Genomic DNA, 27478 nt, shown 5'->3' with positions numbered 1-27478 from the left:
TTGCAACAATTTAATCCTAACTTGCTGTCTCTCTCTTAATGAAGGACACTCTCACAGGCACTATTCTGTCCTCTGCCTTTTCTTAGCTCTCTGTGATTCCTCCCTCATCCACTCTGGGTTTGTTCATTTAACCTTTCTATAGTTCTTTTGCTACTCTATTCTTGCTTTTGCTGGGTAAATTCTGTGACTCCTTCTAAAATCCCAAAGTTTTCTTAATTTTCCCATTCTCCTTTCTCTGCCAGTCCTCTGCACTGGCCCCACTACTGACCCTTTCTGATCCCTTGCAGGATACTGGCTCACTTGGCTGTGTTGTCATAGGACCTGCTTGCACTTATGCCACCTACCAAATGGTCTCGTAAGTACCACCCCTTGTCCCGAATATTGTGGTGTTAAAGATATCAACTGCTGAACAAAGTCATTTTGTGTACAACAAACCAGCAGAGACACTGGGATTTAGGAGACATCAGAAACCTTGAGGTCTACAGTAAAAGTGTTATGTGTAGCCACTATGTTTGGTAGGGAGAAGAAAATCCCCTTCCAAAGCCCATTGATGAAATCCCACTACTAGCAGGGAAACATTTCTAATTGATGGCAGTAATCTGATTCATTGATTAAGGGCTCAAAAGACTTAACTCTGCAGCAACTGAAGCAGGAAAGAGATGTTAGCTTGAGGCATGTAGACATCGCAATACTGCAGCAACAGGGGTCCTTCTGGAGGGGTGTTCAGTCACTGAGCAGGGCCTGAGTTACATGTGTCAAGAGAAGATCCAAAAACCTCAACCATCTTCAGTAGAGATCGTTTAGATAGGGAGCAGCCAGTTTCATCCTATCTCTCCTGAAGAATGAATCTCTCTACTATTGTATTATATGTGATCCTGTAAATTCTATTCTATTCTAGTCTAGTCTAGTCTATTCTATATTACACATTAATATGTTCATTCTTAGATATTAGGAAAAATGTAAGTTGAATCTGCAGACTTTCAGCATAAATCAGTTAAGCCCCGCCCATCAGTCATGGTGTACAAATCCATATTGTTACCCATGTGAATCACTTCCCTCTTTAAAACTTGGAAGCCTTTTGGTTTCACTGAGAGGTACTGGGAAGATTGAGACACTTTTACCTCAAGCTTTATCTGCTTTTAGCTCTATACTTGTCTTAGAGTGGGATGACCAGAAGTGAAAACAATGTTACTGGTGAAAGCATGTGATTGATTTATAGAAAAATCAAAATAATAAGTCTTACATATGTATAGGACCATGGCAAAATATTATGCAATATACCCTATTTTGTTCATTGTGCCTCCTACCTTTATGTTTCCTTTCCTGTCTGCTGGATATGGAGCTGCCCAGAACGATGCCAAAGTCTCTTCCTCGGACTCTGACACAGTGAAACCAGTAAAAAGTATGAGTAGCGGAAGTTTATGGAAAACAATGAAGTACGCTGACAAACAGGCAGCTGTTTTTTGCCTGTGGTGCAATAGTTTTGCAAATGAGAACAAGTTTCTTGCTTTGCAGCACTTTGTGTGGGGAGGGTGCTGTGGAAAGGACAGGAGTGCAGGGCCTGCAGTGGCCCGGCTGCTGCCTGTGCTCTCTAAGATTCATGTTTGGCTTGTTGAGTGGACATTAAGTGACTCTGGGTGTTAACTGTAAGAGCTCTAGAAACACAACAGCTGTTGGGATGTTGCAACAGAACAGTGGAAGTAACAAGTGTGGTTTGGGATTAGACCAGCTGTCTACCTCCAGCTTCTTCACCATCTGTAATTCAAGAAATCGTACGGCAGCTATTAATGTGATGAAACTTAAGAAGTCAAATTGACAGATTCTGCACCTAAGACAGTAACGCCAGGCATAAGTATAAATTGGGAGAGGAGTGGCTGGAGAGCAGCCCTTCAGAAAGAGATCTGGGGATGCTGGCTGACAGCAGGATCTGCATCAGTCAGCAGTGTGTGCCCTGGCAGCCAGGAGGGCAACCCACATCTGGGGGGCATCAAACACAGTGCAACCAGCTGGCCAAAAGAAGTGATTGTTCCACTGTTCAACATTGGTGCAGGCTCACCTTGAGCGCTGCCTGCAGTTCTGGGCCCCACAATTTCAGAAGGATGTTAAAGTCTTTAAATAGGTCCAGGGGAGGGCAACAAAGTTGGTGAAAGGGCTGGAAGGTATGTTCTACAAGGAGTGGCTGAGGATTTTCTGCTTTTCTAGTTTAGAGAAAAGGAGGCTGAGGGACAACCTTATTGCCCTCTACAGTTTCCTAAGGAGGGTACATGGGGAGGGAGGTGCTGAGCTTTTCTCCCTGGTACTCAGTGGCAGGACACATGGGAATGGTTCAAAGCTGAGCCAGGGGAGGTTTAGACTTGACATTAGGAAGCATTTATTTACTGCAAGGCTGGTCAAACACTGGAACAGGCTTCCTAGAGAGGTGGTCAGTGCCCCAAGCCTCTCAATGTTTCAGACGCATTGGACAATGCCATTAACAACATGCTTTAGCTTTTGGTCAGCCCTGGAGTGGTCGGGTGGTTGGACTTGATGATCATTGTAGGCCCCTTCATCTATTCTATTGTATTTTATTCTAAAATCAGTCAGAAAAATGTCAATTTCATTAGTGACATACTCTCCCTGGCAATACTTACTATACCATCTCTGTCTGTTTCTGTTGCAACAAATATAAACCCTGTAATTTGGTAAGTGGGCTTTACCTGGAAAATATATTTTTTTTCACAATAATGCCAACAACTCTAAATGACTCTGTCATAGAAAACTACCATACAAGAAACAAAATACTTGAAGTCTAGTCTGATAAGATTGCAGCATCTAGGAAAATGCTTTTACCCTTAAAAACTTTTTGTCTCTGTGGATAAAAAATAAGTTTGTTTTACAAATTCTGTGCCAGCAGAGGATTTGCTTAGTTTTACTCCCTAACTGCTGTTATTGTACAGCTCTTAAAATATGGCATAGTTAAACTTGAAGACTTTTCTTTTGAGTTGTAGGAGTAAAGCTTCTCTGACGGCAAAAAGCTGTCGCCCTCCAGCACTGCCTCAACAGAAAGATCAAATCAATCCGATGTTAATGGCAGCTGGGGAGCAGAACTGGATGGGTCCTTAAGCCTTTGGATTCCTGCCACAGCCCTTGGGCTGAAATGGTGCATGGTACCCAAACTGGGGATTTGGGGGCAGTGAGAGAAGGTATGTGGACCAGGCTCAACACGGCTTTTCAGTGCCAATGGTGACTTGAAATCTGCTTGTATTCCTGAGGAACCTTCTGCTTCAGGTGCAAAGTGCTGTTAAACTAATGCATGGCACAAGAGGAGAGGGAGCTGAGGATGGAAATCATGTGGTAGCTGCCTTAATGTGACAACAATCCATTCAGACTTGTCCTCTTGTCTCTCCCTTCAGAGTTGAAACAATACTGAGCCTGCCTCTGATCTCTGTAGGGAGTTTTGGACTGTCCTGTGACTACAAAGTACACCTAACCCGCCTTCTGACCCCAGCCAGGAAAGTGAATGATTTCTTCTATTATTTTTGGAAAGAAACTCGCCTGCCATTCAAAACCATAACCTGGGAATCTGCCTACCTTTACAAGAGGATCGACAACTCGGAGGCATGCCTCTGGTAAGATCGGGATCCACCTCTGACCTGGCTGTTGATAAACTCTATCTCCATCCTCGGACATTGTTCATACAAGCTCTCCTTTGAGTCCTACGTTTTGGGAGGTGCCTTATGGCTACCAAGGAAGGAGAGAAGGAAAAGATTAATTATGCCCTTTAGCTGTACTACCTGTCTGAATGTTGCGCTCAGTCTACTTTTAGGTGTCCTCAAGTCTTGGCTTCTCCTGTGGGCAGCATAGCCCACATGTTGTCCCTGCTGGAAATACCTGTTTACTACATCCTTGATGTAAATAGTGTGACATGAGACACTCCTCCATTGGGCTCTTCATAGGTGCCTTTTTAGTTCAGGGGTCTTATCAAGCTCTTGTAATGTTTCTCCACATTAAGGGCTTCAATCTGTGGGAGCTATTGTTACTCCAAAACATTTCCAAAGTTCAAACTGTACCTTTCTTTGAAAAAAATTTGCCCCAATGATTGCAGAGTTTAAGCTGTGCCCTCATCAGTTTGGGGCAGAGGAGACAGTTTTCACTTTGTGACATGAAACATCAGCCTGTGCTTGGTTCTCAAGAATTCTGGGTTTTCTCCTTGACTAAAATCAAAGGCTGTTTTTAGTAAAACAGAGTATTTTATATACTGATATTTATCATTACTCTCCTATCATTGACTCATAATTTTCAGCTTGTGAGTGTTTCTATGCTCATTTTTTTTTCTTTTTTAAATTTTGGGATATAAAATGCTGATTAATGAATAAAAACTGATAATGTTTGTCCTACTACTTTTATAAATGTAGCTCAAAGGGAGCCAAGAATTCATGGAAACAACTATTATTTATCTTTCCAATTCATAATGTAAGGAACTTGCAGACTTGGGAAACGGGAGAGGTGTCTGAGGACTGGAGGAAAGCAAATGTCACTCCAGTGTTCAAAAAGGGCAAGAAGCAGGACCTGGGTAACTATAGACCTGTCAGCCTCACCTCCATTCCTGTGAAGGTGAGGGAACAACTTATCCTTGGTGCCATCTCAAAGCATATCAAGGATAAGAGTGTCATTATTGGCAGTCAACATGGCTTCACCAAGTGGAAGTTGTGCTTGATCAGCCTCATTGACTTTCATGAGGGCATAACCAGGTGGCTAGATGATGGCAAAGCAGTGAATGTGGTCTATCTTGATTTCAGGAAAGCATTTGACACAGTCTCCCACAGCATCCTCGCTGCTAAATTGAGGAAGTGTGGACTGGATGATCAGGTAGTGAGGTGGACTGCGAACTGGCTGAAGAAAAGAAGCCAGAGAATTGTGGTCAGCGGGGCAGAGTCGGGTTGGAGGCCTGTATCTAGTGGAGTGCCTCAAGGGTCAGGACTGGGACCAATATATTCATTAATGACTTGAATGAGGGACTAGAGTGCACTGTCAGCAAGTTTGCTGATGACACCAAACTGGGAGCAGTGGCTGACACGCCAGAAGGCTGTGCTGCCATCCAGCGAGACTTGGACAGGCTGGAGAGTTGGGCGGGGAAAAATTTAATGAAATACAACAAGGGCAAGTGTAGAGTCTTACATCTGGGTAGGAACAACCCCAGGTTCCAGTATAAGTTGAGGAACGCCCTGTTAGAGAGCAGTTTAGGGGAAAGGAATCTGGGTGTCCTGGTGGACAGCAGGATGACCATGACCCAGCACTGTGCCCTTGTGGCCAGGAAGGCCAATGGCATCCTGCGGTGTATTAGAAGCGGGGTGGTTAGTAGGTCGAGAGAGGTTCTCCTTCACCTCTACTCTTCCCTGGTGAGACCACACCTGGAATATTGTGCCCAGTTCTGGGCCCCTCAGTTCCAGAAGGACAGGGAACTGCTGGAGAGAGTCCAGCGCAGGACAACAAAGATGATTAAGGGAGTGGAGCATCTCCCTTATGAGGAATGGCTGAGGGAGCTGGGGCTCTTCAGCTTGGAGAAGAGGAGACTGAGGGGCGACCTCATTAATGTTTAGAAATATAGAAAGGGTAAGTGTCACAAGGATGGAGCCAGGCTCTTCTTGGTGACAACCAAAGATAAGACAAGGGGCAATGGGTATAAACTGGAACATGGGAAGTTCCATTTAAATTTGAGAAGAAACTTCTTCTCAGTGAGGGTGACAGAGCACTGGAACAGGCTGCCCAGGGAGGTTGTAGAGTCTCCTTCTCTGGAGACATTCAAAACCTGCCTGGACACCTTCCTGTGTAACATCATCTGGGTGTTCCTGCTCCAGCGGGGGATTGGACTGGATGGTCTTTTGAGATCCCTTCTAATCCCTGACATTCTGTGATTCTGTGATTCTGTGAAAATTTATGACTGTATTGGCTTCAGAGCAATATAAGCATCTACTTACAGAATATTTTGTATATATATATTTTTTCTGAATTAGGGAGCCTAAAACCTGGTCTCCAGTTCACTGTTCTGTAGATATTTACAGGCTTTTATTGTTTCTTCCTTTTTTTTTTTTTTTTTTGTATAGACAGCAACTTGGTCAATTATGTAATTGCTTTAATTACCTCTCTGATGCTTTTATCTTAATATAATCACTATTTCTACATGTTTGCAACTATAATTGCTGATACACTACACACACTTCAGCTAAATCCCTTCAAGCCTGCAGGTTTCATACCTTTCAGGGAAGTCAATGTATGTAAGTTATCTCCCAAGTGTTTCTTACCTTGTCTTTATTAATACTTCTGCTCAGCATCTTCTTCATGACTTCAGAATTGTTCAATCTAATTTTCTTCATTGTTGAATTAACAAAAAAAATTAAAATTTATTTTGTATCTTTGCCCATTTTTCATCCTAATGGAGTTGTAAAAATGCATCTCATTCTGCTTTAATAGTAACTGTCAGCTTGAAAATTTTTGACCTAATTTGAAAAATCAATTTTTGCTAAGCATGAGTTATACTGCATGGGCTAATTGTTTTCCACATGTATGCATAAAAATAGGTGAATACTGACAGTGATAGCAAAATCAGGTTATCTCTCAACTATGCATATGTTCCTTTAAATTAATGGTTAATGATTCTGTTCCTGAAAACAAAATGGAAAGCAAAATGTATTTAGTAGTTTATAGGACTGGGATCTCAGTGTTCCTAGATCAAAACTTAAGCTGTTTGAAAACAAAAAGATTTCTTTTGGTTTTCCCTCTGCATTACCTTTATTTCAGACAGAATGTCTCTTCTCAAACATAACAAGTTGAGGCAAGAATAGGATATAGGAGGTGTCTGGTTTTGCTTAATGTTTTTGCTAGCTTTTACTTGTTGTATTTGTTTGCTGTCCTCATTTTTCCCCTTCAAGTTTTAACTAACTCAGTATTGGGGTTTTTTTTGTTGCTACTTTTCTTCCTTTGCTTCTCTCAGAGTCAGAGTACATGTGTGCTTTTTATCTCAGTTCATCCTGCAGTTCCCATTTACTCCTTTGAACCTTCGTAGGTGTCTTCTGAGATTACCACTGATGTCTTAAAATGGCAGAGCTTCCTGCCTCTGCCTCCCAGTTAGTCTCACTTACTGTAATTTCCCCATATCCCTCATTTATTTTCTTAATTTTTAACGCCTTATTACATCATTATATTCTCCAAACCCAACTGTTATATGACCAGACTCAAATACCTTTGGGTGACTTTGCCAACAGTTTCAAGTCTTTCATGCCCTGTATTGCTTTTCTCTCTTCTATTGCTGCAGAAAAAAATGTTCCGTACCTTCTTACAAACACTCTTGTGTCCTGGAAACATTTGATCTTGCATTTTGGCTAATTTAGGAGAATATGAAGAGTTAGCAACTTTCTGACAGTATTTGTTCTCCCTTGTGTCAGGTACATGAATGCACTAGAGGCTGGAATCACAGACTTTTCCGAAAAACTGAAGTTCAAGGAGATTTTAAGGACCCCGGACCAGCTTAGAAGTACTGTGAAAGATCCAAACCGGAGAAGCAATGGTAAGGAGGGGCTGAGGGTGCACTTGACTTCACAGGTAAGTTGCTTTTCCCAGGAAATCAGACCTACACCTTAGTTACATTTTAGGGACAGTCTTTCCACATAAATGATGGAGAAACACAGATATACCATTTCACATGGATGCAAACATAAAATGGCACAAAGTTCCTAGATCCCTCTCTCCATTCCCATAACACATGGAGGAACATAGAAGTTCCAGGGAGCTTTTGGAGTGAATTATCCTATCTAGGCACAAGCTCCATTTCGTGAAAGATTCAGAAATCTTGGAATCACAACTCGTCCTAAGAAGGGCGTTGGATAACACAAGAATGCTTAGTTCTTTACTATCTCTGTGTTTGCCGCCCTGGTACATATATGGACCTCAACTGTGCCATCAAGGGGCACTTCTTCTGGAAGTGATCCACCTAAACTAGAAAAATGGATGAGTAACTAAATACAAATCTTCTAAGATTAAGCACCTGGTATCAGCAGACTAAGTGAGTGCAAGAGTTATAAGTAAGCCAATGAAACTATTAATTGAATGCCACTTAACTTAGAAATGTTCATATTCTGTAGCCCATATTGCATCAGAACTGCTAATGCTTATTTGCGTGAGATAATGGCAATGCTCTGGTGCAATCAGACAGAAAAGTTTGCGGGTATTAAGGCACCTTTTACCACTTTCCCTCAAATGTCCTGGTCTCGCTACAGAGTTGCTGTAGCTCTGTGCCTGGGTCCCAGCACAGTGGGAGCAGACAAATGTTCTCTTCTTGTCTGTGCCTTTGACCACCTTGTCTCCATTTTTGCCCAATCTGTAGTGATCATCATGTGCGGCTCTACAGCTGACGTCGGCACAGACCTGGGGATGGAGGAAGTGGATAGGGACATTGTCATCATCTTGATAGATCTCTTCAAGTAAAGTATCACCTTTGCTTTTCCTCTTTTCTCTGCAGTTTGCTGAAGGCTGGAGATAATAGAAGTAGTCTGAGTGGAGTTGTTTTGTTGAAGAAATGCTCTCTCACAAAATGTTTTTTGTTGCCATTTTTCCTTATGTCATGCCATTTTTCTAAGATGCTTGATACATCCTCTGCAACATCCCCTTTAGCTGACATAACGTTTTTCTAAGGCAGTGACAGAGCAGGTAACATTCACACCATCCTGTGGACTCCTCAGTGCATGAAACCATAAGAGAACCATGGAGTTCAGAGTCAGAATGGTCATAAGTTGTTCATATGAGATATTGTACGTTTTTCATACACCCCACACAAACAGATAGTTATGTAAATGTGGCTTGCAGTAGATTTTTCCAAGCCATGTTTATTCCATTTAAAAATGATTCAGAAGAGTTGTATAACTGTCTCTTCCACTTTATAGCTCTTCTATTTTATAACTGTCTTTTCCACATCTTCGTAACTACATAAATCTAACTTTTCAGAGACATTTCTTAGTATTGCTTTTCTTAGTTTTTTTTTTGTGTTGCTCAGTTTTTATCTTTAATTACTAATTACAAAAATCATTATAGATGAGGACTGATACCAACTGGGCTTATCAATGGTAGCCTCAAAAGCTTTGTCTGTGTACAAGGATTGAGGGCTGATCTCTGACTCTAAGCCTAAGTGAAACAGCACAGCTCACGTCCATGTGGCTAAGTGTAGATGCCCAAACTGCTTTTTGAGTATGGCTCTGGTCATCATAGCAAGACTAGGGGAAAGCTTGTGGGCCTAGATGAAAACCACGCCTGGGACTGTGCTGACAGCTTAATGGTATGGATGATCACAGGGCAAATGTATGTGCCTGTGTCTCAATCTTGCTTATTTTACTGTTTTTGTAGCAAAAGAATCTATGAGCTTCCAGGGCCTATGGGACCTCCCAGCCCTCACGTCTAAAGCTGCCCTTGACCAGGCAGGGCTGAGGCACTTTGGATTAACAACTTCAGTCATTTAACCTTTGGATTCAAACTGGAGCCTGTGGTTCAAGTACCAACAGGATCTTCTCTGTCCTGTACACTTCCATGTTCACAATATATATTTTTCAGCAGTGCCTCTAAGAGCTTTAGACTTCACACTGCTTTAGCCAGGCACTAGGAATCCTCAGTTGCTTTTCCTGAGGCAACTGGCCACATTTCCTTTTTTCCTTTTTTTTTTTTTTTTTTTTTGCAAATGTGCAATGGGACTACTACTACTGTGAAAGCTTTTGCTTAATGGTGTTGCACATATAGTTGTTGCCTCACAATAGATGAGGGCGATTAGGGACTTCTCTGCTGCGATATGCATCCCTCTGACATACCCAGCTGGCTCAGTCCATTTTATATGCTGCCCTCTTTAAATTTACTCCATACCCTTGATTTTGCTGAATATCCCAAACCACGTTCTTCTTCTTAAAACAGAAATGAAATACAGACAAGTGTTAGATCCAAACTCAAGCTGTAGAAGAATACAGTAGGCAAGGTCCTATGTTTCTCCAGGAATCTAGTCCCTCAGACAACATGATTGATTTAAATTTTCTACAGCTCTGAGCCCTCTGACAGCCAAGACACAAACACAGTGTTTAAGACTTCCTCAGGAGAGGTGGGATGTTGTAATATTAGCCAGTCTGGTGGAGCCTAATGAAGTTTCCTTTTCACCTGGCTAGTTCAGTCCAAGCCTGAATGAAAAGCACTTCAAAATTCTTCAGGGTGAAAAATACAATGTAAAAGTCAGAAGATTCAGTGAAAGGCAGGGATAGGGCTCTGGTGTCAGGATCCCATCTGATGGCCATGGAGCAGAGCCTGTGGTCTCCAAAAATTCTTAACACATTACTGAGTGAAAAAAAAAAGAATAATCAAGCATTAATAATGAGAGAAGGCTCATAATTATTTTTTTTTAGTTAATCTGGCTATAGCAATGACAGATGCTGCCACTTGACACTGATATCTATTGCTAAATTCCTCTATAACAGAGGTGTAAAATGTAGGAGTAGTTACATTTATACGGTCCTAACACTACATTCGACCCTTTGAAGGTAACCGAGAGGCTGATGTGGCCTCCAGTGAAAATGGGTTTGACACCCTGCTCCATAACATTTGTATCCAGTGGTTGCCAGACTGCGAAGCACTTCCAGATGGCCTGTCAGGATGATGAAACCAAAGATACCTGAAAGCTATTTCAGCTTTTCTGCTTGTTTCAGCGTATTATTCAAGTTCACGTAGTTTCCTCTGTTTTTCAAGCTCACTGAATTAAACAAGTAAATCAGTAAGATGTTCTCTTCACCTCTGCAATTGTTCCACACCCTTCTGTTAAATGCTTTTAGTGCAAATGCTGCTGTGATCAATTCTAGCAGGAAATATCAAAATTAAAGGAACATGCCAAAGAGAGCAGAAGAGGTCAGAAATATGCACAATAACATAAAGGAAGAGCAGATTGCAATACTGTGGATTCCAAGAAGAGACTCAGTTTTAATAAACTCCTGCTTGAAAGAAGAGGAAACAAACAGAACAGAAATAAAACAGTTACAATAATAACAATAATTCACTGCAACCTTTGAGTTTCAAATCACCAGGTCTCTTTGACATTACCTTTTAATGTAGTTAAGCACAGAAGCTGGCATTAGGGAACGAACAACACAGAATTTTGTCCATGGTGAAATCTTATTTTTAGAACTCCTGTTTTAACCTGTTAAATAACAGTGTTGCCAGGGGGAGAGTGATTCTGTCATGGTTACACTGCTCTTGTTGCTGATTGTTCACGAGGTTCTTGTGCTTTGCTTTGCAGCAACACATACTACAGGAACAACATCTCAGACTATTACATGCAGAATGTACTTGTCCTGACTCTGCCACCAGCTAATTACAGCTTGATTACCGAAAGCACTGAGGATGCCAGGCTGGTAACCACATTATGTTATATCTGATTATTGCGTTCAGGTCATTCATGTTCATGCACTAGGAAATGAAAACTAAAAATGCAGCTGTAATCACCTCACATCGTGCTTCTGTGCTGATATTTTCTTACATTATTGTAGGATGACATTTCGTCCTTCTGTAGTGATATAAAAATATGATATCAAAATGTAAACATGCAAGCTCTCATATTGCTGCTTTGTGAAGTTCAACTCAAGCTTTTAATTTCGTTTGCAAGTGTCATGGTCAAGAGGCATGAGGGAGACTTAAGGGTATGTGGCCTTCTGACTCGGCTTGTAAGTGACAATCTTACATGTAGCTGCAAAGCATCACCGAAGGAAGACCTAAAGGTGTAGTCAAGATGTGAGCATGGAAAGTTCAGAACTAATAATTGTTGACTGATTTTTATGTGCAAATATGTATAAGCAGTGGCAACCATTGCTGTTTCTGTCCAGGGGCTTTCCAGTTAAACTTCAAAAACATGAACTTTTTTTTTCCCCTATAGGGAAGAGGTATATCTTTTTAATTTCCTGAAAAACAGAAACAATGTAAACCCCGTATCTGCCTAGTGAAGCTGATACTCCTACAGTCTGCTCAGGAACCAGACTCTATACGTAGAGTTCCTCTCAGTATTTTTGGCTTTGAGCTCCTGCTCTCCAGCAGGCAGCCCAAAGCTTCTGGATGGATTTATAGGGCTTCCAGATCCCCCAGCCTGGGCTCAGGGTGTTTTGGGTGCTGGCTCTATGGCAGGCTGCTGGAAATTATGGCACAGACCCTTGTCTCTGAGCTGTGGCCATCTGGAAGTCCAGACTTGCTGGCACCACTTGCTGGATTATCTGCACAGAAAGTCTAATCCAAAGCCAGGGGCTTTGGGCCCCACTGAGCAGACCTGCCCAGAACCTACAATGTAGGATTTCTATAATTGTTTGCACCAGGATCAGCATGTCAGGTCTTTACATTGGCCTCTTTTAAGTTTACACTACCTCCCTGTCTTCATACACCAAAAATATATTTTGTTTACCTTTATTTTTCCAAGTGAGAACACTTACGTGGCAGTGCTCACCTACTCACTCAGTATTTGGTAGATTCTGATCTTCCATGGTGGACTTTTTGCCAAACGGAGACCACCAAAGATATTGTAGCTTTAAGGCAGAAACTTGAACTCTCAGGTTGCCATTTTTCTTTTTCTCCTGTTCTAGATGGACGATGACTTTGTTGTTGGCTATTTTAATGCCGTCTTGCTGTTTGGACATGTTCTGAAGACATCTATCTTCTCCCAGAGCCCAGTGTCACCTCTCAGTTTCATCAACGAATTCCGAAACACCACTTTTGAAGGTAAAAAAAGTACAGTCCTGTGCAGGGTTCACTAAATTGATAAAGGGAAAGAAATTTATTTTTAAGGACTCTTAGGATAGGTCACTTCTACACTAAACAAGTCCAAGCCCTTCAATGAGGTGGGGTTTTTTTCCACTCTTTTTTCTTTTTCTTTCTATTTTTCCAAGGATATCTTCAGTATTAGCAGAAGCACTGCATAGCAGTTGTGCAGAATCATCTTGGCGCATGCAACACAGAAGAGGCAGAAAGTCAAAATAATGATAAATTGAAACATTACAATTAGCAACAGACTGTCAGAGGACTGGGCTCCTTTCTGGGCTGTTGGTCTTTCCTATTGCTTTGAAGTACAGAGCACATTTAAAGAATATTGCTGCCTAAGGAGTGGTGGGGGAAGGCAGAGAGACAGAGCTTCCCAGCCACCAGAGATGGAGGACAGGGAAGAGAACCTGAAGCTGGTCTCATTCTTTTGACAAAGAGCCAAGTTCTTTATAGGGAGACTATTTGGAGAATGAGGAAGGGGCTGGAACAGTGAAGCATGTAGGCAGGTTTCAGAGTCCATGTTTCTTCCAGAGGCAACCTGGCATTCAGGTTCTTAATTTGTGACAGTGGCATTTCACAGCTTTTCCTCAAAGGTCTAGCCTTCAATTGAGGCCAGCACATACTTAAAAGCAAATTTAAAAGGCCTATAGACGCGGTTCTTAGGGACATGGTTTAGTGCTAGAGTTCAGTTATGGTTGGACTCAGTCTTGAGGATCTCTTCCAACTGAGATGATTCTATGATTCTATGACATGATTCTATGATTCTATGACATGATTCTATGATTCTATGACATATGAAATATAATTGGCATTCAAAATGACTCTGAAGTCTACTTAGCTAAGCTTTAATGAAGTAATTTTAACCTTTTTGCAGTTTACAAAGCCATTGTAGACTTGGGTGTATGAGGTGCGAGTGTAAACCAGATGGCAATGAGTTGGCTCTTAGTCAAATTTCTGTTTCCCCTCATAAGTTGTCTAGCACCAGTAGCCTTTTGTAGGCCACAGGCTTAAAATCACAGAATTTGATCATTAGAAAAAGACAAAGGCAAGACTTACACAAAGGAGTGACAACACTCTCCAGGAGCGAAGTCCCATCAGAGATCTGTACCAAAAATACAACTCAAAGCTTTGTGTTTCCATCCCACCTGACTTCAGCAAACATATGTATAGAAGTTTCCCAGATTTTCCTAATATGGCTTGTCGGGTTTTGGTCTTTTCTTTGCTTCAGTCATGGTGTTCCAAACCTAGCAAAATATAGTTTACTAATTCCCCCTGGAGACACCATCCTTTTTTTAGTATCATCTCTTCCTTTTCACTCTAAATTTGAAAAGTAAACTCCACAAACTTTTGTACTTATCTGAAATAAAACTTGCACTGTAATGCCGCACATTAATCATCAGTTTAGTTTAAAAAAAAAGTGCTAAAACTGAAAGGTGTTGAACTACCTTCATTCTTTCCTGTGCTGGAGGCTGGTAGAGTAGGGACTCCATACAATAATTATTTTCATACTAAGAAGGTGGACCATGAAAAACATAGCATCACTTTTTGATGTGATAATGGAGAAAATTCCTGAAGTAGAATAATGATGATGCTGAACTTTAGGAAAAATAAAGTCATCAGCAACAGCAGCAAAACAGCAATCTGAAGCTGATTAAAACACTGTCCTGTAAAAATAAGGGAAAAAATGAAGATAAGACTTTCAGGAGTGGTGGATATTGGCTAAACTTGTACTCTTGTTCAAATTACTGACTTCATGAGAGCAAAGTCAAGCCACGCTGAGGGACTTAGAAAGTTCCACCTTAAAATCCTTGGAATGTGCTACATAGGCAATTCCTCAATCTGCTGACATAGAGACGCAGTAGGTTAAAGGGAGAAAGAACCTGATTATAAGAATATTATTAGAGCCAAGCACATAGCCTTCAAAAGAATAAGGGTAATGAAAGTATCCCTGTGTTTCCTTTCTTGCTGATAGATTCAAACTGCATGTGGAAACAGGCAATTTCCCTTCTCACATTTAAAATGATCCCTTCAAGGGAGGTTAGTCTGACATTCTTGGCATGTGGAATAAGCCAAATAAATACATTTTTCTATAGCTAGAGGGAGACTTTCCTCTTCAGTGCAGTCAGTTCAACACTTTTTATTGGATTTTGTAGAGAAAATGTAGCATCCCATTAAGGGAGAAATAGTGCCACACTAAGCTGATATGTATTCTAGCATGTACATAAAGAAGAAAAATATCCTGAGCATTGGAATTCCTTTTATTTGTCCCATACTTCCTGCCACATATTTGTGTTTCTGAGAACACAAGCTCTCTAACTAATTCCTTATGTCCACAGGTGTACTGGGTCCTGTGACTCTAGATGAATTTGGAGACATTGATAACAATCTGACCCTGCTGTACACGTCAGAGACTGCAAATGATGTACGTATGTCTAGGAGCAACTGTTTGAGCTTATCTATGAAAGGAGAAACAAAATGCTGTGTGCTATTGCATAAGAATGATGAAAATAACTACAGCAGAGGTGGTGGTGTGCCAAGGCATACTTTGCATGCCAGAAGGGGGTCATGAGAGGCATGCTGGAGATTGACAGGATTGATGTCAGCTGGTGATTCAGTAAGTGAATTGCAGCTGGTACTTTGTGGGGCTGATTAATTTATTTTCAGAGAGGGGGGAGGAAAGAGGAAGAACATGGCAGCCAAGCATACTGCCAAGCTGTGGAATACACCACTGTAGCAGAAAGAACAAGAATTCCTTGGAGTTTGGGCAATACATTTATTAAGGAAGCAAGGGACAAAAGAGGGAGAGCATAGCTGCTGACTGCATTTCTTCCCTCCTACACCCATAGTTCATACCGCTTCTATATTTCAACACTCACAAGAATGAGACACTCGTGGTGACCACCAGTCCGGATTTTGTCTGGAAGAACCACAAACTGCCCAGTGATATTCCAGGCTCTGGTGAGACATGCATTAAACCTCCCTCTTCTTTGAAGACAAGTCACACAGTCCAATGATCCATTTGCTGTGCAATCCAGCACACTACCTTCATACTGTCCTCAACCAGTGATGCCAAGAGCTGAGGACAGAACGTTGTCTTTCCTACCCCTGCCCCAGCCTCCCATGTTCTTTGCATCCAGCCCAATTCTAAATGTGCATTTCTGTTTAGGCGCTACCAAGTCTTTCACAGATTTCTTGCTGTACCAGTGATTGTGGGGAATACCATGGCATGTTTTGGAAGAGGTGACCCCTAAACATAAAACCTTTACCAGAAGATGGTGGTGGTATGAACTGTCTGAAAGACTGTCCAGGAAAGACAGCAGAATTAAGGTTATAAGGAGTTATCTGACTCTGCCTTTCTGTATCACTGGCACAGCACAGTGGCTTCTGCTTCCCCCTTTATCCTTGTACAGAGCTGGGGAGAGAACACAGCACTGTGCAGATTCAGAGTGCCTCTCTGGAGGGGTCTCTTAGATGAGCTGGCCCTTTGCAGAAAGACCATGGGAAAATAGTTTCTTGCTCTATCTCCGCTCAAACTTAAGGCTGAAATCCCAGAAAACACCGCTTTTCTTTTGAGTTTTTGACACAGTTGAACCCACTGTAATTCAGCATAGCAGAGCACAGCCTTGTCAGTCTGAGCAGATTGGGATTGTTTCCCTATGTAGATTGTTGCCACATGGTGAGTGGCAATGGAAAGGTGTGTTCTTTGGGGTATGATATGCAGGATAAAAATTATTGCAGTGCCAGTGATTGCAAGGGTTAGTGCACAACAGGTTAGTTTTCACCTGAGACATTCCCATCAGTGAGTGTCCAAAGGTACCACTGTTAAAGGTCTCTGTTAAAGGCCTGCATTGATTTGCTGTACCGCTCACCTCCATTAGGGAATATTACAATGCAAAACAATAACTGGAGGAAAAAAACACCTTCTGATAACTAAACGTGGTACATGGATTAAATCACTTTGATTGCTCAGTAAATTAAATCAGATGGTTTCAAATTAGGGCTTGCTGCTCAACCCCAGCTTTCTCAGTGTTGCTCCAGTCCCATTCTCATTCATCCTTTGGTCCCCACAAGATGCTGTGTTGTCCAGAGGATTTCTGTTATCTTTACAACATTCCCTGAGTACATCCTTGTTTGAAGCTGTTGTACAAGGGCAAATAAAAAATGTTCAGGAACTGCAGAAAGCCAGTGCCTACAAACTAGTAGCTTAACATTCAGTGCATAATGAAGACCTGGCTTTGTGGCCAACCTATACTAAATTGAAGTAAAAGCACCTCCCACAGGTACTTGATTATTTTGTTTTCACATTTTTTAGAAATAAACTTTCCTGCAGTGTAATTATAAACAAATATATTCCACCAAAGTGCAACCTTTTATGGCCAAATTTAAGTATGGCCAAAGCCAGTCAAAACTTTTGAACCAGAAATATGTTTTTTTTCCTTCAGGGAGGTGAACAAACCCAGCAACCAGAGCACTTCTCCCTAAACTATAATTGAGAACGGCTGAATGAGTTCTGCTACCCTGCTTCCTCCTGGCATCCCTTAAAAAAAAAGAGGTTTCATCCAGATTTTGCCATCATTCAGAAAGTATGAACCCTCACTCTAAACATGGATAAGGCCAGCCTTCAATACACAAACATTTCTGATTCCAGAGGACCTGAAATCAGTAAATTTGTGATGCACTCTCGCTTTGTGTGTTGTAATACTGAGCGCCAGGAGGTGGTAGCAGAGCCTCAGGAACAAGAAATTGTCGTCCCACAGCGCTTCTGTGGCAACTTCAACCTGCTGATTGTTAAGCTGTAAGACACTATTCACAAAGCCTAAGTTTTAGAGAATTCATAGGAAAAGGTTTTGCACATTCCCATGTATATGTTGTTTTATGGTGGTAACTTCATGTCCTTCCTCAGTGTAGGGAAATCGTAGTGCTAACAGTTTTCAATGGAGAGCATCAGACTAATACGAAGTCACTGTGAGGCCCTCAGACAGATGCTGGGGTGAACACACAGAAAGAAGGTGGAGAAACATGATACACAGAACAAAAATTTCAAAGCCATTAAGCTGGGTCAAATATCTGGAGTTCCTAAACTGAATTCTATGCCAGATGCAGAAACTTACATTGGTATGTTCAAAATCCCTGCCCAGCTGGTGTTTGATTCTGGAGGAAGCTAGTGTGTGTCTTATTGCTTTTTATTTATCAATTGATTTTTACACTTTACCATTTTCCTGTATGCCTTTATTTCTGTTCCTGAGCACGCGCAGAAGTGCGTTAGCCTCAGTAACACTGAGTAGCTCAGCTTGTATACTATCCATAACCAACATGGCAGTCTGCAAAACTAGATTCTCCTCTGCCTTTTTTGCCTGAAAGATTTGCTTGGTACAGTAGGTACACATCAGACATGTGGCCACCAGACGAAGCTCTGCAGTAATGGCCTGTTGCTCTTCAAAGGAATTTGGTGCCTGCAACTTTCCTTCCCACTATCCCTGAGCTCCAGGAACTGACTCAAGGCAGGCTTCAGTTCACTTTTCCACATTAAGACAATCAAAATTACAACCTTAAGTAATCAGTTCCCAGCCTTGCCAGTTCTGCCTCCCTGCTTAGGACTAGGACCCTCATGTGCTCTGTGATTTTGGATTTAAGTCCTCAGATGCCTGAACAGCCTGATTTTCAAATTTTTTGGCACCTGGCAGCTTCCAGGGACACTAATCTGGCAGCTTTGTGCTGCACCAAATTAATTTCCCTCCACAGAATACGAATTTCACATTTAAGAGTAGAGTCCACACAACACCAATTGTCATTCCAGCACAGTGTCTACAGACGTGTTCAGAAATGAGTCCAGAGTCCGCAAAGCTCTGCCTACAGCAGCTGCAAAATAATTTTAAACTGGGCCAATGAGGGGAGAATGTAGGTGCGAAATCTTGAAAAGTTTGTGTATGTTAAAAGCTGTACCATGATTTTCATCTTGACCTCTTCTTGGATAACAAGTTCTTGTGAGAAATGCCTTTCAAATTCACAAGTGGCTGTACTCTGAATCAGCTGAAATTCTGTGTGGAAACTATGGTCTTCAGGTGTATCCCATCCTGAAGCAAATAATATCAGCAAAGACTCTGAGTGACAAAGGTATGGGTAGTTGTGGAAAATTCACTGTCAAAGATGCATGTTTTTCTCACTGGGTGGATACCTAGCAGGACTGGAAAGGGAAAGACATAAGTTATAAAGCCTGAATCAGAAAGTTATCACTGAGTATTGTGTTTAATGATAAAAACCATAAGGACGAAACCTTTGTTCCCTAGTCCAGAGAAAGCCTTATAGAAAGAAGTCAATGTAGAGCCCATTTTGCTTTAAGCCCAGGGTATGGTGGGGAAAAACAATGTTTCCTGCCTGCCAGTGACTCTAATTTCAAATGGTCAACTGCTTACCCCATTTACATCCTTACATTCCCATCCCACAGAGAGTTGTAACCAATGTTTGCATCCACCATCCACTCTTCAGAAGTTATTGAAAGGAGAAATCTGTCTGCTTCATTTTTTAAAATGTGGTTACTAAGAAAAGTGAGCTTTATTCCTGGACTGTTTTTAAAGAAGAAACTGCAGCCTAGCTGATGTGAGATTAAGTACTATTAAACTCATCTCCTAGCTGAGTGTCCCTACAGAGTGCCCATGCCTCAGGTGGGGATGTAACACTGCACAGCTCTGGGTCGTGCTTCATCTCACTGTGAAAGAGGCAGGCACACGTCATTTCTAGGCAGTACTGGACTTTACCAAGGCCCCTCCATTTGGCTGTAACCAAAGAATATCGCTCCTCAGCTACTGTGACTTGCATATGTGTGGTTGAGGGTAATTTCTTAAATATAACATTGTTTTTAAGTGTTCTCTGTCAAGTTGTTTATTTTTCAGTTTTTTTTAATGCAGGCCCACACGCCCTGACCATTGCTGTCTTTACACTCACCGGAATTGTGATTCTGGTTCTGATCATCTCTCTGCTGATTCTAAGGTACCAATTCCTTTGGCTCTCTGTTTGTCCTTGAACAGTGTTCCTCCTAGGGCAATGCCTTTGATCTCTCCTTGAAGAGCCATTCATTGGCTTACCTTACATACCTGGGTGGTTGCCTTCACTGTGAACTCTGTAGTTTATGCCAAGTAGTGTTTGCACCCATAGCGTTGTTATGTCAGGTTAATAATCAAGGGAGAAGATGCAGCAAGGCTCAGAGGTTTTGCATCTGCTAAAAAGCTCTGACTCCTATACATACACAGAAACACATATCTCAGACCAGTCTTGAGACTTTTTCCACTTACTGCCAATCTTTAGCTTACTTGGGGTTCACTTATGTTTCTTTAATCTGTTGGTGACATAAAAGTTCAAACTAGGAAGAGGTATTTGTCTTGAGTCACTGGAGGGATCAGAACACCACAAGGTTTTGGTGTTTTCTTTGCATGAATCCACCCTGTCTTTCAGTTTCCTCCATCCAGTCCAGCTTCCTGCATACCAACTTTTCTAACAGCAAGACTTCCATAAGTATAACACAGTTCAGCTTTATCATCATGGAAAAGGGAGAAATAGCAATCAATGATGTCTCTTTTTGCTGGAAGAGATGCCACACTATTTCCAAAGTACATGGTTTTCTTTAATATTTAAAAAAGTGTCTTACCTGTGCATCTGTTTTCAGTAGCTCAGCATCCCTCTTTGTCACGTATCAGAGAACTTCTGAAAAAGTGAGAAAATCAGGTCTTAATAGAACTTGATTAGAAGCAGGTATTAACTAGGGTCTCTTATTTTGAGTGGACCAATCTGCCTTGCCAGCTAAAGCTTTTCACAAGGGAAAAATCCAAGAAGAAGATACGCAACTCCTACACATCCATTTGTACTCAAGAAATGGAAGAGCTAATCATTGCCACATCTAAGCACTAACGTATAAACAGACAGGTAAAGTTTTTAATGGCTATTATGAGAATTGATAAAAATTTGTCTGGAGACAGCTTAGACTTGTTGCAAAAGGTTCTGTACTCTTCCATATTTTCAGATGCACAAAATCTAAACATTCTGTTTAGCTTATTACATTATTATTCTATACATATCATTGCAATATTCCCAAACATCAAATACAGAAGAGATACCTGAGGATTTTTTAGAATAAAGCTTGCCCTTTTAATGTCAAAATAATAGCAAACTCCTTAACTGTAACTGTTACCAAAGATTGTACCCCAACAATGGAAGGAAAAGAGAAACTCAGCCATGCAAATGAACAAAATGCCTCATTACTCCTTCTTTATCTCCCAAGTTCCTAGGATGCTTGAACTATCCCACAACTCCCTGTGTAGTTCTGACTGCTAAGTAAAAAAGGCAAAGTCCTGAAAAACACATAATTAAATATTAGATCTAGCAGATTTTCATTCCGTTTGATATGTACTTAAACACCAGCTGATACCAGTTTGAATTGCAGTGCATCCTGGTGATATAACACAGCTTATGAGTTTGAACTGAGAAAAACAGTTCTTACCACAATTTTTGGCCCCCCTTTTCTTACACATGGGAATTAAAATATGTTGGAAAAGGGAATATTTGTGTTCTTAGTCAATACCATGAGTTGTCCCGTTGGAACATTTGTCAGGAGTCATCAGGGTGTTGGGGTTCTCCTGCAGTCCCTCCAGTCAGTCCTGTTTTTTTTTAATAGAAGAAGGACTTGCATGGGTAAGTGGGTAGTTTGATGAGTGATAGTCCTCTTGCAACTTTTCTCTAAGACAGTGTCTGTTCTGAAGTTTTGCAAAGGAGATAGCAGTTTCTTTCTCCCTGTTCTGAGGGCTATTCTCTCATTTTTACAAAATGTGCAGAGTACAAGGGACATGCACAAAACCACGACTCATCTCAATACTCTTTGTTACCTTCTCTCCTGGCGTTGTATTCACACCAGCTCTTACCATTCAGTGTTGGTACTGGGACCTCCTTTGGTTTGCATTTGTTTGTGGGATTTCCCTTCAGAATACATTCAATAACACAAAGGAAAAGGCTATATAAAATCCAGACAGCCCTTTGTGCTTTTAATTGTTCTCACCTCCCTTGAGACTTGGGCAATTGCCTAACAGTTATTCTGCTAAATCTGTTCTGTTCTTCTGCCATGTCTATGGAATTAAATTAGCATTTAGGCTTTCCCAAAGCTTGAGGAATTATAGCAGCTTCAAAATGGAAAACTGTATGAGAGCCACAGGGCTTGTGCTCAAAACCTGTCTACCTGACACTTGATCCTTGTGTCTTCCTGACACTAGAAAATTCCCTGTCCTAATCTCCTGTTGTGGGTTTCAGTTCACTGGGAAGATATTCTGAATGAGTTTGCTCATTTTGCAGGAAGTACAGAAGAGATAATGAGCGTCGGTGGAAGAAATGGTCCCATATACCGCCTGAGGAAATTTTGCCTCTGGAGACCAGTGAGACAAGTTATGTTAGTTTGAAGGTAAGAGAAGCACCATGCCTGAAGCTGGGTCTGGGATTCTGTCTCCTGAAGACCATCAATGCTGGGGTGTTGGCATGCTCTGGTTACAATACAGGCTATGGATCTGGCAGAACTGGTATCTGGGGTGTTTTTTTTCTATTTTGATTTTTTATAACCCTCAGTTGCTGTATGGAAGAAAAACTGGGATTATTCCCCATCTATTGCTTCCTAATAGAATACATCTGTCTCCCAACTGTAAAGGTCATTTTGTGATGAGGGAAAAGGCTGGGTATTGATTTCCAGTCTCTCCCATGCCGGCAGTGTTACAACTTATTTCCCTGTGCTTTGTTATGCCTCTGAAACGCCCAAGAGCATGAAAGCAGCAGGTGGAGGCCACATCAGCCATGGGAGTGGCATGGAAGTCCCACACTGTGGAACATAGTGTCACTCCCTGGAGAGAAAGCCTTATGCTTCTGTGCGTGGCACACACTGACATTATTTATCTTTCCGGACCTGCCAAATGGGGAGTGGGTGATAACTGCAAGTTAATTACTCTTCTTTGTTCTCAGATTGATGAAGATAAGAGACGTGACACCACCCAGAGACTGCGCCAAGGCAAATATGACAAGAAGGTAACCTGACTGCAGTGTACATACTCCCTTCCTTGGCTTAGGTGGGCTCTTTTGGGAGGAGGTTGTTGCTCTCCACAGACAATTCCACCTCTCCTGACCTTGCAAAATTACTTGACCTTATGAAAGGAACAAGCCATTTATTCCCTATCAGGTGCTTTGCATTTTGCTTACTGATTAGAGGTAAAATATTAGACTCCATGGACCCCTAGCTTAGTCCAGAAGTGCAGAAGCAGAAAGAGATGGACCAGAAATCTGATGCATTTTGGTACTGACGAGATTCATGGATTAATGGAGGACAGGCCATCTACAAGGCAATTCTTGTGCATTCGGTACAGTTACCCTGTTTCCCTGAAAAGAAGACAGGGTCTTATATTAATTTTTGCTCCAAAACTCATTACTGTTTTGCATGTATAGCTGCCTGGACAAAGTTTAAATTGTCTTTTTTTAATGAACTGTAACTAGGGCTTATTTTTGGAGCAGGGCTTATATTTTGAGTATCCTGAACAAATCCTGAAAAATCATGCTAGGTCTTATTTTTAGGGAAACAGGGAATCTGCCTGACTGAGATATGTTCACGTTGAGTTAAAATTTGCATCACTGACAGTTATAAATAGTTCCTATCTACCTGGTAAATCTTTTGAAGGAAATATAATTCAGTTACTTATTAGCTGATTAACTGAAACTCCAGCAGCAAAACAGTAGGTAGGTGCTTCTTAACTGTATCTTTGTACAGAGTTATGTTGAAAAAGAAGGACAAACTGCTGTTGTACTAAACCTGTGAATTTTTACCCACTTATTTTTTCTTCAGGTGGTGATCCTAAAGGATCTAAAAACCAATGATGGTAATTTCTCAGAGAAGCAAAAAGTAGAACTGAACAAGGTAACTGTTGCACATAGCAATTGGACAGTGCAGGGTGGGATGGAGTCTGTGAGTGACATCATTGCTTTCCACTGTCAATTCCAACAGCCATTTACTTGGGCATGTTTGTGAGGTGGATGGGTAATGAGTTCCTCAAAAGATATTGCTTGATGAACTTTCTCTTTGTGTGTGTGATCTCATCACCAGTTCAGAGTCTGAAATGTATGCCAGTGAAGCTGAGGACGAATAAAGTAATTCATGCTCAATCATATGGCCTCGCTAAATAATTTTTTATAGCTGACACTAAAAGGCAGTGCACTCTTTTTGCTCATGTCATGGTAATTAATTAATAGTGAAATATTGTAGTTAAATCTTATTATTGAATGCCAAGTATAGCCCTGTAAATATAAGTAACTCTCTGCCGACTTGTGCATACAGTCTCTTCCAAAATGAGGGGTTAATTTGGCTGCATTACTGCATCTTTTTTGAATGTTTGCCTTTTTACACAACACAGCTATACTGTGAATTCAATAAGCTCTAAAAATACCTCCCAGTAAACTAAAGATGTCTATATAAATGGACAAAGTCCATAATATCATGCAGCATCATTAGATTTTTATTACTTGCTCATTTACCGACTGATTCACAATATTCTGTCACTCATAATGGCCATTCTGGTCAACTGGGAGGTTTGAGTACAGAGGCAATAATGGAGACCATAGTGAGTTCTGGAATTAACTTGCAGTATCCAACTGCAGCCACTCTTATCTCCCTAATCCTGAAGGCTCTGGAATGACAAATGTCTTCAAGTTCAGTGCCTTTGTACACACTGGTTTAAAGGAATCTCATACATCTTACCAGGGCCTGAGATAAAAAGCCATGTCACACAGGTAGCCTTGACCTGTGGTTCTGTACTAACAATGATGGCTTTTAAAAATAGATGCAATGTTTCTGCTCTAGCTCTTACAGATTGATTACTACAACCTAACCAAGTTCTACGGCACTGTGAAGATAGACACCATGATCTTTGCGGTGATTGAATACTGCGAAAGAGGTTCTCTGCGGGTAAAGAATTTTGCACATCTCCTTCCACTCCCAAATTATCAAATTTCAAAGTAATAAAAAAATCCGCAGCTATATGTCTCTGGCCTTCACGCAGCAGCCGTGGACTGAGCAAGTGGTGGCAGGTTTTTGACTCCGAGTTCCCTCTCCCTTGCTTAGTTGTCTCCAGCCTTCTCCAGGTGCTGCTGCAGCTACCATCAGTTTGATGGATCTCAGCAGCCAGAGGATGAGGCGAGGTGCTAGCAAGGAAAAGTACAGGCAGAGCTCTGCCCAGACAACAGCAACAGACAGTGTTCGTATTGTCTCCCCTCTTGGGAACATACAGGATATAACTTTTTCTTTATTTTCCAAGCTGTAACTGTTGTCTCTGCTGATGGCCTTGTGGACCTCACAGTGCCACCACAGTGTGAAAGGATAAAGAAAATAATATATTCCATATTAATAAGGGACAAAGAATTTTAGTCTGGAATATGGCAAATCCTACGCTGTAAGGGACAACAGCTCTTCATTTATTTTTATAAAAAGAAATAGTAAATTTATGCCTGGCAAGAGTTATGGAAAGACTTGTGGTTTATTACTACCAATATTACTTCAGTGTGGTCTGCAGCTTCCTCACAAGGGGAGGAGGAGGGGCAGGCACTGATCTCTTCTCTCTGGCGACCAACAATAGAACCCAAGGGAATGTCAGGAAGATGTGCCAGGGGAGGTTTAGGTTGGACATTAGGAAAAGGTTCTTCACACAGGGGTGCTGGAGCACTGGAACAGGCTCCCCAGGGAGGTGTCACAGCCCCAAGCCTGACAGTGTTCAAGAAGAGACTGGACAACACCCTCAGACGCATGGTGTGAACTGTGGGGTTGTCATATGCAGGGACAGGAGTTGGACTCTTCCTTGTAGGTCCCTTCCAACTCAGGACATTCTATGATTCTGTGATCATGAAGTAGTGATGACATCAGCTCTTCTGCAGGCACACAGTGTCCCTGCTTCTGAGTTCATACAAACAGTCTCATCAGTAGCAGTGATTTCTGGAATAAACTCATAGCAAGGCAGCAAAATAACAGCTCTATCTCTAGTTCTTTTCTTGTAAACTGTCCTACTCATGGAGGTTTACTTTTAGCAATGGAAACCATAGTGGCTGGAAGAGCTGTGAATGACTGGCACTTTTAAGATAAAGGAAAAGCCTACTTTGAACTCATAAGGCCATGAGTAAATTGATAGGAAATTTACTGTGAGCACAGACCACAGAAATTCCTTTCCCTTCCTCTTGCACACCTTGCCCATTTCTGTCTCAGCTATTTTGCTTTATTAAAGACTCAGCTTTCAAAGGAAATTCACTATTTACCTTTAATTGCACAAAATATTTTTCATATTCCCTGTTTTCTGAGTCAAGTCTTACTCTAGTGCATGTACTCCCTACAAAAAATGAAGGCTACCTCTTTCACTCACTTGTTGAAAGGGTGTGTGATTTAGATACTCATATCTCATCTCCTTTTTCCCTGGTCTCATTTAGAACCACTCTTTTCTTCTCTTCACAGGATGTTTTAAATGATAAAATCTCCTACCCTGACGGCACATTCATGGACTGGGAATTTAAAATCTCTGTCATGTACGATATTGCCAAGGTAAGTGGGCTGCTGACAGTGCAATGTTAATCAACCTGTCCTGTCTTGCAGAACAGATCCTCTGCACAAGGGCAATTCTCACAGTCTTCTCCTTTCCTTGCTAGAGGATGCATAACTTTCCACTCTTTCCTCTCCCAGGCATAGGTGTATGAGGCAGGAGGAGCCAGTGGCTCTCAAACTGAAGGAGGAAATGGGAGCCAGAGCTGTCTTTGTGCTATTTCTAAATAAATAAAGTATGCCCAAAAGAAATGTAATTCAAAGATCAGAGGGTTACAATCTGTTGACCAGTGGCTCTGATTGGTAGGGCCTGTGCAGTCACAAGACCCGCAAAACACACTGCTCCCTGGCCTCAGGCAAGGCATATAAAGAAAAACCGTGTTTTTTCAAAATGCTGGAATTATTCCAATTTGTATCCAGAGACAGAATGAAGTTTTTCAAAATAAACTGCTTAATTTGCATCCCGATTTTCTCACTCACTGGAGTGAGAAACTGTAAACTAGAGCTATCCAATTCAGGCAGTTAGAGAAGAAATTCATCCTGTACAGAAATCAACACCGGTTTTCAGTAGCATTCAACATGTCCTTGTAGTAGGAAGACTCAATATGAACAGTAAAGGAAATTCTGTTCTACATTAAAGACTTGTACCTGTTTAGCTGGTAGTTAAGGAACCTTTATAATTCACAGGTATAATAATTCATTATACCTTTGCAGGTAATGTAGAGAATTACCTCTGCCTTTTTGCTAGTGCTCAGCTGCTCTCCAATTCCTATTGCTGGTTTGCGGCTGGACAGTTCTTCCATTTCCCTACATGCATCAGTTTAGATTTGGTCTCCACAATGAATGACTCCACTGTGGCTGTTCTAAAGAGATATTGAAAATCTTGCTCTTTATTAAAGCCCATTTAATCCAAATTGTCACAGTTTGTTGGCCTTGTTAATGCCTTTCAAGTTGAGTTAACATTCAGCATTAAGTTTCATTCCCTTCCTCCTTATAGCATATGAAAACACATGGTATTTTTTAACCCTTTGCAGTTTGCCCTCCGATGTCTCCTAAGAAAACAGGGATTAGTACCGGCTCTGTTTACGAAAAGGAGTG

The 27478-nt window shown here is 41.4% G+C and overlaps 1 protein-coding gene across 1 annotated transcript in view; it reads left to right on the top strand.

The window, feature by feature from the left end:
- GUCY2C (guanylate cyclase 2C) overlaps positions 1-27478 on the top strand; it is a 48526-nt gene that overhangs the window by 2423 nt on the left and 18625 nt on the right. The window contains exons 3-16 of the mRNA XM_005507839.4: positions 288-355; positions 3393-3608; positions 7422-7543; positions 8360-8456; positions 11291-11405; positions 12618-12753; positions 15129-15214; positions 15639-15750; positions 19698-19779; positions 22126-22231; positions 22780-22842; positions 23651-23722; positions 24662-24766; positions 26297-26383. Of these exons, the coding sequence (XP_005507896.2) occupies positions 288-355; positions 3393-3608; positions 7422-7543; positions 8360-8456; positions 11291-11405; positions 12618-12753; positions 15129-15214; positions 15639-15750; positions 19698-19779; positions 22126-22231; positions 22780-22842; positions 23651-23722; positions 24662-24766; positions 26297-26383 (1467 nt within the window). The remainder of the gene's footprint in view (positions 1-287; positions 356-3392; positions 3609-7421; positions 7544-8359; positions 8457-11290; positions 11406-12617; positions 12754-15128; positions 15215-15638; positions 15751-19697; positions 19780-22125; positions 22232-22779; positions 22843-23650; positions 23723-24661; positions 24767-26296; positions 26384-27478) is intronic.

Source organism: Columba livia, chromosome 1 (assembly GCF_036013475.1).
Source record: "Columba livia isolate bColLiv1 breed racing homer chromosome 1, bColLiv1.pat.W.v2, whole genome shotgun sequence".
Taxonomy (NCBI): domain Eukaryota; kingdom Metazoa; phylum Chordata; class Aves; order Columbiformes; family Columbidae; genus Columba; species Columba livia.
This window is presented reverse-complemented; position numbering and strand designations above follow the sequence as displayed.